This window comes from Corvus moneduloides, chromosome 5 (assembly GCF_009650955.1).
Source record: "Corvus moneduloides isolate bCorMon1 chromosome 5, bCorMon1.pri, whole genome shotgun sequence".
Taxonomy (NCBI): Eukaryota; Metazoa; Chordata; class Aves; order Passeriformes; family Corvidae; genus Corvus; species Corvus moneduloides.
In genome coordinates, this window is record NC_045480.1 from 39,697,245 (window position 1) to 39,712,847 (window position 15,603).

General features: G+C 38.0%; 1 protein-coding gene across 2 annotated transcripts in view; it reads right to left on the reverse strand.

Annotated features, from left to right (window-relative positions):
- Nucleotides 1-1,036: 1,036 nt before the first annotated feature.
- TLL1 (tolloid like 1) overlaps nucleotides 1,037-15,603 on the reverse strand; it is a 130,006-nt gene continuing 115,439 nt past the window's right edge. For both annotated transcript variants that reach the window (XM_032108941.1, XM_032108942.1), the window contains exons 19-21: nucleotides 11,209-11,422; nucleotides 6,031-6,281; nucleotides 1,037-4,369 (exon numbers count right to left, since the gene is read on the reverse strand). In XM_032108941.1, coding sequence (XP_031964832.1) covers nucleotides 4,235-4,369; nucleotides 6,031-6,281; nucleotides 11,209-11,422 — 600 coding nt within the window. In that variant the 3' untranslated portion in view covers nucleotides 1,037-4,234. The remainder of the gene's footprint in view (nucleotides 4,370-6,030; nucleotides 6,282-11,208; nucleotides 11,423-15,603) is intronic.

Genomic DNA, 15,603 nt, shown 5'->3' on the forward strand with positions numbered 1-15,603 from the left:
TGACTGACCAATTAATAATTGAATCATAATCAGCAATGATAAAATCAAAATAAGAGCAAGTCCTTTGGCAAGGGTCTGCCAATCTGCATGATCACATACGTTAATGTGATATAACCCATCCCCTCCTATTACTCATTTGGACCCAACTGAAGGCCTGAAGTCAAAGCAAAATTCTCCTCTGGTTACTGGCCAGGTCTATTTTAAGATTGAATGCTTTCCTGAAATTGCATACACATATCAGGTCCCTAAAGTCTGAGATCTGTAAATTTTGGCAGAACAGAACCATTTAATTATAGAAGTTCCAGTGAGCCTTGACGGTGACCACTCTCTATGGCAGTGCAGCACACAGTTAGTGCAGCACACACACAGCCTGTGAGGTCAACAACAATTTCCTCTGTTAGAACAAATTAGGTGTGCCACTTACACCCCAGCACCATAGCAAAATTGCAACCCTATTCCCCAGGTGGATAAAGCTTCCATCCAATAATTTAATTTTTACAGTGGTTCAAAAGCAATCTGCTTTAAATGAAAAAGTAACTCTGCAATATTGTGTTAAGGATCTGATTTGGCTCTCACCCATGCTTAGGTCAACTCACTGTCTCACAGAAAGGCAATGTTACTCAAATATGTTGTCGACTATAATAAAAGGCCAGCAAAGAACAGAACATTTGCTGTGTGTGCACCTGCCTTGCTTTATTCACTTCAGCTTGACCTCCACAGCTTGTACGTAAGGCAACCATTTTAACTGCTTTCACTGACGACTTTTATTCTTTTTTTACTTTTTTTTCTCTTTTGTTTGTTTGAGGTTTTTTTTTTTAAGGGCACAAGAATAGCCTGTCACAAACATACCTTCCCTCTTATCTGATTATCTGAGCATGATAACAGGATATCAAGGATCACAGGATTTGGTCTGCCACAGACTTAAATTCTCCAAGAGCTGTCAGCCATGCAGAACCAGCCTATTCCATCAAAATAACACTTTACGCTGAATTTAACAACATTAAAGAATAAAACTCATCAAATCAGAAGCTCCTGATGTAGTTGAGAAAACTTTACTATATGCTCCAGGAAAAGTAATTTAAATCCATTAACTTTGCCACAGTCAAAAAAGTTTGTCAAATAGGAAGCAGAACAAGCGAGTATCATCTTCATCCTGATGGGAATGTTGCCAGTAAATGCACTGTAACTAGATCTCAAAGCTGGAACTGCACATGTGGATAACCCACACTCCTTTTCACAATTTCAAATATCAAAATTAATTCTTTTTTCATTATTTTCTGATTGTTAGGCTATTTATGAGGCATGCTTCCCCTAAGGGAGGAGTTCATTTTTCATTACATCAGGGAAAACCTCCTAGGACTTGTAAATAGCTATGGTTTTAATAGCGTCTGATAGCACCACAAGGCACTGACTAGGATCATGGCCAATGAGAAGATACAACCCATATGGTCCATTTATCATCAAGATAATCATTAAGAACACCTTCTGCATTTTCACCACTCTGAAGCATATGAGATCTACAATGGAATAAGCAATCAGAGAAATAAAATCAAACTTTGTATTCAAAGTTATGGCAACTACTCTCTTCTGACTTCTACATATTCCATATGAAACAATCCCAGAAATGCTGTGCTCAAAAGCAATTTTTTGATATGACCATAAAGAAGCACCTTCCACAGAGTTTTGGAAATACACCATAATGTGTTGCCCCCAGTCCAACCTTCTCTCCATCCATTCCAGCTGCACTATTCAACATAGAACAGCAGGATTTATACAGGGGCCTGTATGAATCAAGAACAACAAGAAAAACCTTTCCAAAAAAAAATGAACTTGGCTCAACCCTGTGATTATTAGAGTAATCTTGAGAGGAATAAGAAAGCCTAATTTAGAGAAAAGGAAGGCTTTAGCAAACAGAGAGAGATAATACTAAGGGGAGACCGGAACAGAAAAGTGGAAAATAAGATAGCACGGAAACTTGCATTTGATCTCAGCCTCAGAATTTCCCAGCTCCTTTTGATTAACCTTGCCAGGGAGACACTCCTGCTGCTTGCTTTTCCTTTCAGAAATTCAAGCATTGGAATTCCACCCAGCTGATAAATTATGTAACAACATTACGAATACACATTTTTTTAACTTCAGCAATATCTCTGGCTGAATTCTGTAGTAAAATATCTTGGAGAAAATGTTTGTAGTTCATTTCTTGATCAAACAACCTGAAAAATGAGCCAAAAAGACAGTGTAGCAGCATTATAAAAATACAGAAATTATTAAGTTTTTGAAATTCACACGCATCAGTCTAAAAAGAAAAATATATATGAGCAGTAACAGGGCTGCTAAAACAACCAAAGACACCTATACAGACATTCGGTTTTTATTTTTATAAAAAAGGTCAGATTTATTAGTGCCAATGTATGTCCATAGAAGGAAACAAAAACTAAGCTAATCTGAGTAGCAACTTACATCAAAGGATATCAAAATAATATTTCTTGTAAGTGAAACATAATACTTCATTTAAACTTGATTCTTGCAAACTAGAAGTCCTTGTTATCTGTCTATGAAGCCTTTAAAGAAAAGTTGCTACAGTCAAACAGGGTCCTGATAGAACTTGGCACATAAAGAAACAATTCCATATTCACCCACACAATACCTCTCACTCTCCTGGAGCACTCATTCATACAATACTTACATAATGCATATACATTATGACTAAAGCCATGTACGGCCTAAAGCACATAGAGTATCTCAGTTCTAAATGTAACATAACTCTACATCAAAAGCAGGTCACTGTATTTACAGCAGAAGATCTCTCTCTGCAGATCGGGCTTTTGCTTGAAGATCCTTTTGTTAGTGTATGCTAAGATGCTTGAATTGTCAAATTATTTATCAAATTAGAAGTGTATCTACAGGAAGATCTGTCTGATTGTGTGTGAGGATTCTAAGGCAATAATAGTAGTTGTTCCACAGGAATAGCGCTGCCATTGCAACCCACTTTCCATCGGAGCAATGAAGCCTTCCTTCTCCAGATGCAGCCAGGTATAGTGAGACATTCATGATCTGCAAACTGTTGGCTCAAAAGTCTAAAACTTCTCGGTTTGTTTGGTTTTTTTAATGTTCATGGAATAGCACCATAGGAATTCACACTTGATATCATAAAAATCCTGGGTCTGTTGTTTTGTTTTGCTTTTTTCACCATCATGGATATTCTTACTCTTACAAAAAAAACCCTAACAAAAACCTCTTTGGGAAACTTCTCTTTTGGACACTACTGCAGCTTAATTTCTGAATAACTAAATCAGGCAAACAGCTCATTCACAAAAAGGTCCAAAGAAATAAAGCTTAGCAGTGGTTTCAAATGTACTGCTGAAAACAAATTCAGTAGGAGGATTTTCAGATGATCCTTGACCATTTCTCTCTCTCATGGATACTGATTTTGATTCAGGACAGGTTTTCATCTCAGTCTCTTTCTATATTCAGTGCAAAATAAGAGCACATCATCAGAGATAGCTTACTTAACCAGTAAACCAAACATTTTCAGATGCTTACACCATTCAAATTCAGTCAACTAGTGATGACTGATGTAACAGTTCAGACTTCTCAGTCATTAGTAAAACAAAATACTCTATAGATCAGTTATGTTTCAGAAGTAAGATTTTCCAGTTTCAAAACACTGATAACCTGATATGACAGATGAATTTGTAAAAAGTACAGAACAATGCAGGAAGGACTTCCCATCCCATATCTTCTTTCAAGTCCTTGTACACGACGTATGCAGGATTCAAAGTCAAAGCAACTGGGTAGAAGGACAGTATTTTGAGTGTGTGACCTAAAAGAGCTTCTTTTCCTCCTAGACACCATACAATTGTCAGTAGGAAGAATGGTCTACGGGGTCACTTCCCCTGAATGAAACTGATTGAATCCACACGCAGCTCTAGCAAATACTGGACCATGAACAAAAGCTTTTATATTCTCCCTGCATGCAAAGTCCTTTCACAAGCTCTGCAGAGACAGTCAAGTATGGAGCCTGCACATCATCATCTTGACTATTCCACTAGGGTAGGTGATTTTCTTCTTTTATTTTATTTCAGTCTCTAGTCTTATAAGTCAGCATTTCCACTGAACTTATAATAAACATTTGTGCTAATAACTTCAGTTTAAAAAAAAAAATGACACGCCTTCCTTCCTTTTCACTGTGCATTCTTTCTCACTCTCCTTTTCTGGCATAGAGGTTCTTGTGTTATTTTTTGGTGTGCATGCTATCTGGATATTTTATACTTCTGTATCGTATATGAAATCCTTTCTTGTTGATTGTATCATCGGTGTGAAAGTGAAGTAAAAGAGATTCCCCTGCTGAATAAATTTCTTCTGGTGGCTAAAATAAATCAATAAAGAGAAAAAAATTATTTGCCTACTCTGTGTATTCCTTCACTATTTTTTTTCCTTACAAATATTTTTCTTTTTCTGCTATGCCTCATCATGTACTTCCACTGTGTCTCATATGATGTCATCTGACATCATCAGACAGAATAGTTCTATCTCATTCAGCTCTCAATTACAGGCGAAGAATTTTTGAGGCAGACTGAGGAAATAACCTAAACTCCTAGTTTCTCTCTAGTTCAGCTGGAGTAAGACAGTGACTGGGCAGGACCACGTACAATATTCTAAATTTAGATAACAGAGGTCAATACCTATTTTCCATCTCATTCTTCATAGCCCTCACAACGTCCTGTTTTATTACTGAAGCACATCGATCAGAAATATCAGCTGAACTACCAAATCCTCTTTCTAAAGTTGAGAAGTTGTTAATATATACTAACAGTGTCTTTTTCCCACTCCAGCTTGGATCATTTTGGTTTTTATTTTCAATAGCTTTTCTATTTAATTGTATCTTTCCTATGTGGCATCTGAAGCCATTCATTTACATCTTACCAGAACCAAACCGCCACTGCCAGTACTCAATCATTCCACCCCGAGCCCCAAAAAGAAGAAAATAATTCAGCCCATTTTCTTGTTCACTGCACTACTATTTGTAAAATAAAACAGTAACTTGCAAAGAAAAATACTGTTTTGTGTAAATTAGTAGATTTTAGGCTCAGTTGTAGCATTTCCCTTTCAATACATCCCCAACAGTTCAAATGGAAGCACCTTTTGTGCATCATTAATTAGTGTTCAAAAATTCACTAAAAGGATTTAAGGCAGTTTACAGGTGACTTGTCTGAATGACTAAGATGTTTGATCCAGCACAGTGGCTCAAAAAAGTGACACATAATTACTTAAGAGCTTCTGTCATCTCATGTAGAGTCTTTGAAGCCTTTTATCTAGGCAAAGAGTATATGTATGAAAGTGTGCTTGCCCTGGCGCACATATAAAGAATTGATGAGGACTTGTGGGATCATTGCACTGGTTTTCACAAGGCAGGCAGCCAGCAGACCAGCGCAAGTCTAAAATGAGAAATAGGATACAGCATTTTCAGTGTGTCATCTGGCCAATTTCCTCCATGTCTCACAGTTAAAATGTGTCAGAATGCATATAGGATTTCATGGTTTTCTTAAGGCCCATATTAATCACTCAGGTTAGGACCCATTTTTTCCTAAAATCAGACTTAAGAAGTCAATGAGCACACTACAAATACCTCCCAGCTGCCCCTCTTACTGTAAAATGTGGCTTCTTTCCAACTCAAAGAATTTTAATGTAATAATTTTCAACACTGCTGCACTTCCCTCTACATAAGGGAAAAAGCTGCTAACTTTTTTGTGTGCTGATAAACACGCCACTACCAGCTACTTAAAGATTAACATAACATTACAATACTTTGGTCAAAAAGTAGGTAAGAATATTTATTGATTAAAGTATTTCAAGGGAGTTATTGTACTACAAGCCTGCAAATTTATACATTAAAATCTGAAGTAGATAATCTAGTATCTTCACTACAAGGTGTAGTAACTAAACCTCATGATCCTTACCTTCCTCTGCCCTGCCTTTCTTATTCTTTTTGCAGAAACCAAAAAAAAAGTTTTATACCTATTTACTTACCCCAGATCCACAAAATCGACCGAGTCTCACAGCTGTCTTATCATGACCATCAAAAAGCTCCACGTAATCATAGCCACAGTCTGCCTCCTCCTCAACCTCGAAAGTCTGGAACATTAACTCGACGCGAGAGCCGCGCTCGGCCACCAGGAGCCAGTCGCAGTCCGCTTGAACCGGGTAGTTGTTATCACCAAACTGAGCATGCGAGTACAGGTCCTTGGGCTTGAGTTCAGCTTTCAACCGACCACCACACTCTAAATGGAGGGGAAAAAAAGATGGTGAAGATTATTCAGTGCAAATTTGTGTTTTCTTTTCATAGATGCCCAGTCTTATTCAGGCTGAGCACATTTACCCAAGGAGGGTAGTCAAAAAAGCTGAAAGCGAAGTACTACCCTGTAGGAACATAAATCCATCATTCTGAGTATTTGTTATATAAATTCTGTTTTATAACTAGAGAGACTTGAACATAGTTCATAATTTTCAAGTGAAAGACAAAGACAGGGAACACCAAAGCTGTAAGGAATGTGGCTTAAGCAGTATGAGTGTCTTTGGGCAGGCACTTGAAAAGGTTCCTGTGGCCAGCAAGACAGTTGCTGTAAGGGTACCCACATTTCAGTGGTGACATTTCCGCATGAGTTAATGACACCATTTGCAAGTGATAGGGGAGGATCAGGTCCAGCACACACAGTCAGTGGCTGAGTGCAAAACTCTTTTGTTTCACAGTAGTGTCATCTTTAACCATAATGTGGCACCTGGAGATCCAGCTCAATACTAAATACCACTGCCAAGCTTGCTACCTTGTTTGCTGTGTAGTCCATGAACAGGCCTTTCTCTGCAAAAGAGTGTGATTGGGAGAAAGCTGCTGCCACCAGAGAAAGTCTTGTAGCTGAAAGCCTGCTCATGAGGCAAGCCTTTAGCTGGAGATCCCTGCCTTTTTTCAAAATCATTATTTTAGCATAAATCTCTATTTGTACACAGTTGCAAAATAGATGTGGGGCTTTAGAGCTTGTTTATAACTGCTCAAAGTGTTCAGAATTGAAATATGAATTAGCTTTAGTGTATAGGTGAATAAGCTGTCCAACAAATAAATAAAAGTCTTGTTAGAATCCAAGCAAGAATAGATGGAAATTGTACTTAAGGGGAAAAATGCATTGTTTGTCATGTTTCTAAAAGGTGGGTGGAGGCTTTTTTACTTTACAGGTACAAAGATTTCAATGCAAACACAATAATTTAGCTTTGGTTTCTCACCAAGAACAAATCATCTCTTAAAGCACCCATAAAAAAATCAAGTGCAAACGAGCCTGAACAAAATACTGAGACTCACAAGTTTAGATGTAATTTTTATAAATAAATGAACAGATAATTTAATCTGCATTTAAAAATATGTAGATAATACTGATTGATCATTTTAGAGTAACCTGAAACAAACAGCGAGATTCAAGTCTTTCCAAGCTTTGGTGAAGAGACACTTTGACTTCAGTGTCACAGACTCCACCCACACTAAACAAGACCAATTGCACTATTACATTGTGAGGAGTCACATTTCACCTAAGAGTTAATAATGGTAATGACCAAATCTTTACTTTTGAAAAAGGGTGGGTTTTTTCTTAATAGGGAAATGAAGGAATAAAACCAGGAAATACAAACTATGTAAGTAATCCATTATGCGTGATCTGTTCAATCTGAAATTTCAAACTTTTTTCGCTTTTAAAGAACAAATAGGAGCACATGATAAAACATTGGCAAATAAGATAGTTCAAGCAGTTATTTCTCATTGCTATTCTAATATACTGTTTTTTCTCCCTATTCTGAATTTCATTTATTTCCTTTTCTTTTGTTGAGAGAAGAGGGGATTGTTTTAGGTTTATTTCTTGTTTGACTGGACTCTTGCCAATATTAGGAACATCTCCCTGCCTCAGATACCAAACAGCTGCAAAGGAGAAAATGTTTAATGAACTGTCTACATTCTTTCCCTCTGCTTGCTACAGAGGACAGGAGCTTAAAGGAAAGTTGTAGTCATTCAACCACAGAAAATGGCAATTCCCGTTCCCCTGCCCTTCTCTCGCAGATTATAGCCTCATATTTTAGTATAGAAATTACAAGCCAAATTTTCAGTTTCTTAAGAATCAAGTTGTAGTTTCAGAAGCCTACATCCAGCCTGCACAATGAGGCACTGCATAAGACGTGGGACAGTGCCATGCAGCACTGCTTGCAAAGCCTTGGTACCAGAGGTAACCCGGCCACACCACCCATCGTGGTTTCCATCGTGCAGGCATGGCTGCTCTGCAGCAGGCAAGATGGATGATTCTAACTGTAAGGAAATATGTCCAACTTGTAAAATGATGGTCATCTGGCAGCTTCAGATGAAAGACTTTTTCTAGATCAGCTACGGCACAAAAGCCCTCTCATGTTTCATGACCTTTCTAGGGACTTTCAGGCTTCTTACAAACATATGAGCAAATTGAGCGCCAGTTTCTTGACTGTTTAACAAGCCAGACAGATGGGAAAAGCTTAAACCCACACCATCTGAACTAATGAAACAAGATTATAAATTGATTTAGCACTCCCATACTGAATTATTACAGTTATTTTGGAAGCAACACAGGCCTCTAAACTGATTGACATTTGAGATACCCAAATTTGTTTGAGACATCCTCCCACCACTGACAGATAGGAATAGGACCTACAGTAGATCTGCAACCTCCTAGAGCAGTGGCGGGAGGCCAGGCACCATAAATGAAGCTGTCCAGAAGATAACTAGATGCCTGAGTTAGGGCAAACAGATCACTCCCTGAGCAATGATGTTTAATGCTCTGTCAGGAGCATTTTTATGAATTCCTCTTGGATGGGTTATGCCTTTTCTGAACAGGGAAAATATGAGAGAATCTCCTTCTAAAACTGTGTTTCACTTTCAAAACAGCATTTTATAAGTTTTGCTCCACCCAAGGAAGCCTTTCTATCCAGTTTATTTTTTTTTAAACTTCACTGTATCTGCTGCTACATTTTTATTCTGTTTTCTGAAATATTAAATGGAAATTTGGAAATTGGGTAGCACTTCAAGCCAAAAAGTGTCATAGAAGGCAAATCAACGTCATCGACAGCATCTACTGGAATAATAAGAGGCCATTAAATCATGAAGAGGCCAGGAATGCAGCAGCAGAGACAGCTCTGGGTGCAGAATCCAGCTACTCTTTCACTGCTGTTGTGTTACACCAGACTTTTTACTGAGTGAGTTCTGCCAACATGTTAGAAGTGAAGGGAGCAGCTTCCTCAGCACTCCCTGTCTGCCTGCACAGCTATGCAGGGTCGAACACAGCCCTGTCTACTTCCATTGCATACCATCAAGTATTTTTTTTCTGGAAAAGATAACCAAAGGGAATACAATCCTCTGCCCATACGCTTGTTAGGTATCTGCTCATTCACATGTGTACCGACAGCACAGAGGTAAAATTCTCACAGAACTCTCACAGTGCATCTGTATTTGGCTCAAGACTGAAGGAATAGACAGGAAGACCCGAGTTGTTCCTCATTCAAACACTACCTCCAGGTACATGCCAGTGATGAGAGCTCATCTCAGGGGGCAGTCTGTGCAACAGCAGCTGACAGGAATAAATGTCCTCTCTTAAGGAGGTAAACTTTGTAGTTTTTTATAATATTCTTAAAAACTGGGTAGATTTTATTTCTCTCAGTTTCTCAGGAAAGCACATGCTTGTGCATGTCGAGAATGTTTTTATATTTAAGGCACAAAAAGCTCAGCAGATATGAGGGAAAATCTGGCAAGTCATAACAAAACTTGCAATCTTTAGAAGTTAGGGAGTATACCTCTGAACTTCATTCACACACTGATTGTTCCAATTCTGCAAACTGAAAGTGAGGATAATAAATGAGATAGAAGTTTTACAACACCTGTTCTAGCAAGAGTTCTGACCTTTAACTATATACCCTGAGGTAATTGAAAGTGGGTAATTATTACTTCTATCTAATTTTGTATCTAAGGGCAAGCGTTACTGCAGTAGGGAAGGCAAAACATTGGAGGCTTGTAAAAGATGATTTTCCACAAGAAAAACAAACTGAATTACAGGAAGCTAAACTTTTCATTTTCAAGGCCAGATCACAAAGAGTTCATATATTGTTGTCTACTCTCTTTCTCTGAAAGGGGAATTAAATTACTAAAGATTTTGAATTATTCATAACAAAGCAGAAGGAAAAAAGAGAAAATGCCAGCATTGATATATGTGAGGATGTTTTAGCTGTGCACTACACATCAACTTGATGGATACTTTGGGTAATATCAAATTACATTAACAGTGATTCATAATCTTGATTATTCTATTAATAGCTATTACCTGTCATTAAATCTTATCTCCTAGCAGAGATATTTATTAAATATTTTCTGCATTATTTATTGCCTGTATAAATAAGAATGAACTCTGTAAAGACAGACATTAGGATTGAAGATTAAAACAAAGGCCAAAAAAACCCGAAATCCCCTTGTCGTACAGCAGGCACCGGATGTTCAGAGGTTCAGCACTAGGGGCCACTGTAAGCCAAGCAATATGGGGGGAAAAAATCTCCACGCTGAAAATGTCCCAAAAACTCTATTAATCAATTACAAACCATTGTTTCCAACTTCAGTGACTTCTGTCAAACAAGAAAATTGAATGATAAATATGAAGGACATTATATTTTAACAGTCCTAAGAAAGTCTTCAATTTTTTTTTTCTTATTCTTCTTTGGCTTATCTTGCCTTTTAAGCACTACAGGAAAGTAATGTGTGTTTACACAAAACCCAGATTTTTGTTTAATTTAGAACAGGAAAGTAATGGACGTGCATCACATGTCCCAGTTAAGTGTTATCATTACATATACAGTGAAAAGATACTGAATCTTTTGTGATCTCAGGTCATGAATCCTAAGGAATCTCATTTCTTATCTGACTTTGTTTCAACATCTTTTAATTTCTTACACATGAGAGAGAGACAGGGAGAGAGAAATATCTAAAATATTAGAGAATACTTTCTGCAGTCTCAGACTTTTCCCACTGTGCTTAAGGTTTCATTAAATACAGCTGTTACATTGTCTTATCTGTGAACTCATCCCTTTCCTACAAAAAAGTCTGAATATCTACCACCAAAGAGCAATGGGCGAGTTATTAGTAAAAATCACGTCCTGATTTCTGACCTGTAGAGTGCGTTGCTTGGAAGCCTTTTCTTTGAACTGATGCATCGGAAATAAAGCGGAGAAACATTTTGTTTCCAGTAGCAATAAGAGGATCTGGTATTTTATTGCCACATAAGCGCCCCAGGATTGGCGATTTTTCACTTTCACCATCAAACACTTCCAAGTGGTCATAAGCACATTCTTGATGTTGTTCTATTTCAAATTCATTGAATGTCTAGGGGAAAAAAAGTAAAATGACCCATTGTGGGACTGTATTTACATGGTACATACATATATATGTTAACACATTTTAGAATATAAGGATGCAGTTAAAATGACAGATTTAACATTACTGCCTCCAGAAGCCCATAGATTTGAATAACATATTGATCCTGAGAAAGAGGAATAAAAGTTAAGACAGTGAACTTTGAGAGTGCATCATCCTTCATGCAGAAAGGCACTAGAATCTTTATAATCAACTACTATCTATCAGACAATAATAAATCTAGAATACTGCTGCCTTTCTGCTGAATCTGCACTGTTTTTAGGATTATTCCAAATTTCACAGAGCATTCAAAACAGCAAAAAGTCAGAAATTATTGTTTCCTCACATAGTTGAGGATTGATTGAAACATCTGCAAAACATAATGGCTCCCCCCCCACCCCCTCCCTTTTTTAAAACCTACATCACACTGCGACTGAAGCCTCTGAAAATGACTTTTCCACATGAAGGTTTATGCATGAAAGTTTTATTTTCTAATCTATTTTCTAGAGATCTGGTTTTTTGTTATTACAACTTAAAGATGTTTCAGGCTGCACACTTCATGCTAAGTTCAGATTTTTGCTAGTGAAAGCATTGTCAAACATTAAAAAATTGTGTTAATTGTTGATTAGAAAAAACTTCAGGCGTTTCCAAAAAGTGTGTGCCATACCTGACAGAAACTGTTAACACACATACAACTTATACCTGCATTTCATATATGGAAGAGTGTCTTCCAAGACTAGAATGTTATAAACAAACTTATTTCAAGGGGACATCAGAGTTTTCAAACAAGGCTTTTTGACCAGGGCTAAATTTCAACAACAATGCTGAAGCTTAATATCTGGTAATTTCCCCTCATGTAAACACTGAGAAGGCAATATACATCTTTGTGAATTTTCAGAGTAACCTACAATTTAAGGTGAAATTCAAAATGTATTTTGTTCAACGAAATAGCATAAAAACACCAAGTACAAATGCTTTCATGAGTAGTCCTATAGATGACTGTTTATTAAAAAAAACAATAAAACCTCAAACAAAAACCCAAAAACCAAACAGAAAAGGATTAAGAAACAATAATTAAAAGGAATAAAACTGAACTCTCAAATGCCGAGCAAATATCACAATTAAGCATTCTCTCTGGTACACCAAACCAAATCTGACCAACTAAATCACTCGTGGAACCCTGAGAGTGCGAAATGCGATGGAAATTTATATTAACAGCTGACCTAAAGGATATATAAAGAGCTAACACAAAGGCTTTTTTCCCAGAGAACTTCAATATTCAGAATAACACTTGTTTTTTGTGAAGAGCTGCATGGTGCAGTGCATGCAGGTCCATTTCACTGTAAAAATGTGGGGTTTACATTAAGGGACTGAAACTGCAGAGGCAGTGAAAATGGCTGTACAGCAGTCACTCCTGCTGCTCTTAAACTGCGGTCAGCCATCCAACTTTTATGATGCCAAGTATGTGTTGTCATTTATACCCAAATAAAACCTGATGGATGAAGAAAACTCCAGAAAGCTGAGAGACTAATTCTCAGTTAGCCTGAGTTAGTTAAACGCAGTTAAACACAGTACCAAGTTAAGCCAACTTGGAATCAATGGGAGCAATAGACATGACCCAAGAACAGCCTGCAGAAATTAATTTTCTTTTATAGGAAAATTGTATCTGTTTTGTTTACATCTCATGAGCATGAAAAACCCCTAACAACACCAACACTCTCAAGGAATCATATCTCACTATGAACTGTAAGACACACCTATTATTTTTAATATTTGACTTCTCCCTGGGATTCCTAAGCCTTCAGGAGCACAGACATGTTATATTGTGTCCTTCAAACATGACCAGAAAAAATGGTTGTGGTTTTAGCAAATGATTCTAGCAATTCCAGAGAGAATCCAAGGAACTTGCTTTTTAAAGAAAAATCAGATCTTAATATGCATAGTCTTTTAAAAGCTCAAAATGCCTGATATTTTAAAACACCCAAAGATAGTCTCTGTGTTTTAAAAACCAGTTGGCTCCTTGCAAATTTGAAAGAGGAGAACTGACATAAACTTTCCCTAAACAGAAATGAATAGTTGATGCCAACAGAGTTCACAAATGATTTAATAAAGTTGGTAGTATAATTAAATCACGCCCTGTCTTCCTGGGACAAATACTTTTGAATTCCTACCCCACCATGACTATTTTAACCCCGTGTGATTTGTCTCCTTAGAGGGAATGGTGTTCAGAAATGTTACATATAGCTTCTGACCATCCAGCCCTTTCTATCTACACCACTCAACCGAGTAGATAGGTTGGTGGCACTTATGGAGAGCTGCCTGGATGGGACACTTAAGCCTGTCTCTTATAAACATCCGGCTGATTAGCTCATGAAAATCAGTCTCTCTACGACGTACATTTTCAAAGCCATCTTTATCTACATGTTTCATTTAAAAGTTCTGAAGTGCATACCCATTTTTTCATAGGCAGAGTGACAGCAATCACAACAAAAGATTAGTTTCTATACATACACCCCTCTCAAAAAAACAAGCACAGCCTCACAATTCATGTGGTTTGTTACTATGAAGTAACCGATTCTCTTTTTGTTCAATTTGAACAAGTAAGCTATGAAAAATAGACTTAAATACAGCGTGAAAGTCCAAGGAAAAATACTGATCCATTGTGGAATTATGGTATTAATATTATTGATATGGGACCTTGCTGTAGTACACAGCTTGAAGATATTATACACATATAATTTAGGAATTGACCCTACTGGCTTGCACAGAAGAGCAGATCTCCCAACTCTAAATCATGGAGGCATTTTTGAAAATTCTATCTAGTAAAATTCTGTCTAGTTTTCCGATTCCATTGGCAAAAACCAATTTAAAAAAACCTTTTCTTTGTAAAGTAAACCACAAAATATTTCACTGAAGAAATCTGAATGTTGGAATTTTGCCTGCTGTGGGTATAGGTATTGGAAAAGCTTTTACAGTAACGTGCCCATGTCCATGCCTGGCTGGCTTTGGTTTATTCAGTCAGTATGAAGAATACTTGCTCAGAAGCAGCAGTAGAAAGGCTGCCTGAATTAGAAACCTGTTTTCCACCCTTGGAATGGACAGAACATGCACACTGCTCATTCTCCACCACTCCCACCCCCTCCAGTACAGTTTAACCCTTTTAGTTTTGGTGAACAGGGATCCATACACAGTCCCACATCAGCACCAGTAACAGGAGTGGTTTAATTCCAGGCAGCAGCCAAGCCCTACACAGCTGCTTGCTCACTCCCCCACCAGTAGGACTGGGGAGAGAACTGGAAGTGTAAACAATAGAAAACTTGTGGGCTGAGATATGGACAGTTTAATAGGGAGAGCAAAAGCCGCACACATAAAGTAAAGAAAAACAAGGAAAGAATTCACTGCTTCCCATGGGCAGGCAGGTGTTCATCCATCACAAGGGCTCCATCATGTGTAAGGTTTACTTGGGAAGACGAACACCATCCCCTTCCTCTTTCTTCCCCCGATTTGATATCCTGAGCATGATGCCATATAGCCTGGAATATCCCTGTGGTCAGTTTGGGCCACCTGTCCTGTCCGTGTCTCCCCCCAATCTCCCATGAACCCCACCTTCCTTGCCAGCAGAAAAGGCCTTGGCTCTGTGTAAGCCCTGCTTAGCAATAACAAAAACATCTCTATGTTATCAACACTGTTCAGCCCAAGTCCAAAACACAGCCCCATACCAGCCACTGTGAATAAAATTAACTCTACCCCAGCCAAAACCAGCACAAGGGGTTAGGGTTTGGCTAAGGTCAGTAGTTATGAGATACAATATCCCTTTCAACCCTGCACCAGTATTGGCTATTGCTTCTACCTCTCTGAAGCAGAGACATCTCTCTCCTTAACTTTATTTGCTCCAAAACAGTTGAAAAATCAATTTATGACATTTAAAAATATGTAAGGCCAGCTTTCGTTGTGGCTGTCCTGCAAGTACACTGCTGAAGGAGCACTGGGGCTGAGCTAAAAGAAGAACCCCCTGGGCAGAACCATGCCTTCAGCTTCATACAGAGGCTACAGAATCTCGGTAAACCTGCAAAGCTATCAAAACTCTTCTACGCCTGTCTTTGGACACCAGCACTGTCCTCAGCCAGCTGGACACAAAATTCACAAATCTA